The sequence below is a fragment of the Calidris pugnax genome, unplaced genomic scaffold, assembly GCF_001431845.1.
Source record: "Calidris pugnax isolate Ruff unplaced genomic scaffold, ASM143184v1 scaffold37, whole genome shotgun sequence".
Classification (NCBI taxonomy): Eukaryota; Metazoa; Chordata; class Aves; order Charadriiformes; family Scolopacidae; genus Calidris; species Calidris pugnax.
The window spans coordinates 97,797-100,467 of NW_015090816.1; the positions used below are offsets into that span (position 1 = coordinate 97,797).

The 2,671-nt window shown below is 63.6% G+C and overlaps 1 protein-coding gene across 1 annotated transcript in view; it reads right to left on the bottom strand.

Moving 5' to 3' along the window:
• The window catches only part of PFKL (phosphofructokinase, liver), a 15,909-nt gene that overhangs the window by 11,528 nt on the left and 1,710 nt on the right, over positions 1-2,671 (bottom strand). Inside the window, exons 5-10 of the mRNA XM_014939693.1 lie at positions 2,592-2,636; positions 2,399-2,507; positions 1,132-1,227; positions 576-668; positions 196-321; positions 20-84 (exon numbers count right to left, since the gene is read on the bottom strand). Of these exons, the coding sequence (XP_014795179.1) occupies positions 20-84; positions 196-321; positions 576-668; positions 1,132-1,227; positions 2,399-2,507; positions 2,592-2,636 (534 nt within the window). The remainder of the gene's footprint in view (positions 1-19; positions 85-195; positions 322-575; positions 669-1,131; positions 1,228-2,398; positions 2,508-2,591; positions 2,637-2,671) is intronic.

Sequence of the window (2,671 nt, forward strand, 5' to 3'; positions counted from 1 at the left end):
GCCTGTCCCCGCTCCTCACCTCCCGCGGAGCTGGATGGCCTCCTCAAACCTCTTCTCATCCATGGCCTTCTGCACATCCTTCGTCTTGGGGAAGGGAGGGGGAGACGCAGCACCATCAAACCCAGGCTTTGGAGGGGAGGGGGAGCAGGGGACCCCCCCACCCAGCAGGTAACCCCCCCCAACCAGGGTACTCACCACCTGGACACACTCCATGAGGGGCAGCCGCACCGACTGGTTCCCCGAGAGGCTCACCACGCAGGCGGGGGTGTCCGGTGTGGCCTCCAGCAGCGCCATCACCGCCTCCATCCCCATCTTGCTGCTCTGCAACAAGGCAAAAGTGGGGGGGCACCATCCCCCCCACCCCCAGCTGGGGTGGGACACCTCCCCGGGAGTGGAAACCCCCCCTAAAATTTGCAGGAAATGAGGGGAATCGGGCGCATGGCTCTGCCCTGGGGAACCTCATCCCTCTCTGCCCAGAAGCAGGGGGGTTCCCCAGCTGCCTGCTCCCTTCTGTGGGGTGACCCCCCCCCCCTTTTTTTGTTTTTGGGGTGTGTGTGTCCTCTCCCGAGACCCACCAGCACCCGGTCGAAGGCTGAGGGTGTCCCTCCCCGCTGCACGTGGCCCAGGACGGTGACGCGCGTGTCGAAGCCCAGGCGCTGCACCACCAGCTGCAGAGAAGAGGGGAGCAAGGGGGAGGTGGGGGGTGTCAGACCCGGGAGGGGGGCACGGGACCCACCGTGTCACCGCTGTGTCACCGCGGGAGGGGGGGCTTACGTCCTTCACGTAGTTGGAGGAGATGGGTTTGCCGCTGCGGTCGATGGCGCCCTCGGCGATGATGATGATGTTGAGGCGCGACCCTCGGCTGCGCGTCTGGGGTCGAGAGGAGGAGAAAGGCCACCACGGCTCAGCCCAAGCCCACCGGTGGCCGAGCACCAGCACCCTTTGTCCCCCCGGACACTCAGGTTGTGGGTGGCCGAGCCCCCAAGCCCCCCCTCCCCGGCACAGGAGGGCTGGATTTACACAGATTCATGGAATTGTCAGAGTTGGAAGGGACCTTCTAGAGATCATCCAGTCCAACTCCCCTGGGACCCACCGTGTCACCGCTGTGTCACCGCGGGAGGGGGGGCTTACGTCCTTCACGTAGTTGGAGGAGATGGGTTTGCCGCTGCGGTCGATGGCGCCCTCGGCGATGATGATGATGTTGAGGCGCGACCCTCGGCTGCGCGTCTGGGGTCGAGAGGAGGAGAAAGGCCACCACGGCTCAGCCCAAGCCCACCGGTGGCCGAGCACCAGCACCCTTTGTCCCCCCGGACACTCAGGTTGTGGGTGGCCGAGCCCCCACCGGCACAGGAGGGCTGGATTTACACAGATTCATGGAATTGTCAGAGTTGGAAGGGACCTTCTAGAGATCATCCAGGCCAACTCCTCCTTGCCCAGAGCACATCACTCAGGAGCATCCAGGTGGGGCTTGAAGATCTCCAGAGAAGGGGACTCCACACCCTCCCTGGGCAGCCTCTGCCAGGGCTCTGACACCCTCACCCCAAACAAGTTCTTCCTCAGATTGGAGTGGAACTTCCCATGGTCCAGCTTGTGCCCGTTGCCCCTCGTCCTGTCACTGGGAACCACTGGAAAGAGTCCGGCGCCCTCCTCCTTCAACCCACCCTTTGGATCCTTGGAAGCATTAACAAGGTCTCCTCTCAGCCTTCTCTTCTCCTGGCTCAGGAGCCCCAGCTCTCTCAACCTTTCCTCATCAGGGAGATGCTCCAATCCCTCCATCATCTCTGTTGCCCTACGCTGGACTCTCTCCAGCAGTTCCCTGTCTCTCTTGAACTGGGGAGCCCAGAACTGGAGGCAGTATTCCAGTTGTGGCCTCCCCAGTGCAGAGCAGAGGGGGAGAATGACCTCTCTTGACCTGCTGGCCACACTTCTCCTTACGCAGCCCAGGATCCCATTGGCCCTCTTGGCCACAAGGGCACATGGCTGGCCCATGGAGATCCTGCCATCCACCAGGACTCCCAGATCCTTTTCCTCAGTAGCACTTCCCAGAAGAACCACCCCTAACCTGTACTGGTTCCTGAGGTTCTTCCTCCCCAGGTGCAGAACCTTACACTTGCCCTTGTTGAACCTCATGAGGTTCTTCTCTGCCCAGCTATCCAGCCTGTCCAGGTCTCGCTGGATGGCAGCACGGCCCTCTGGAGTGTGGGCCAGCCCCCCCAGTTTGGGATCATTTGCGCTCGGCTGAGCGGCCCGTTTCACAGGGACAATGGCAGGAGCTCCCGAAGCTTCCCGGGGGCCTGGAGCCATCCATGGGGCTCAGCCCGCGTCCCTGCGGGGACTCTACGGGGACAAAAAGGGGGACAGGACCCTCAGACACCCACCCCCCAACCCCCCGGCTCACCTCCCCGAGCCTCTCGCACATGAGGTCCTCCCAGCCGTCCTCTGGAGGGGATTCGGGGATGAAGAGCCAGTCGGCCCCCGAGGCCAAGCCGGACACCAGCGCCAGGTACCTGTGGGGAGGGGGACACGGGGGTGGCAGTGCCAGCACCAAGACCAGCCCCAAAATGCTCCTTCCCCACCCGCCGGGGGCTTACCCGCAATGGCGGCCCATCACCTCCAGCACGAAGGTCCGCTGGTGGCTGCAAGGAGAGGGGTGGGAGGAGAAGGAAGGAGG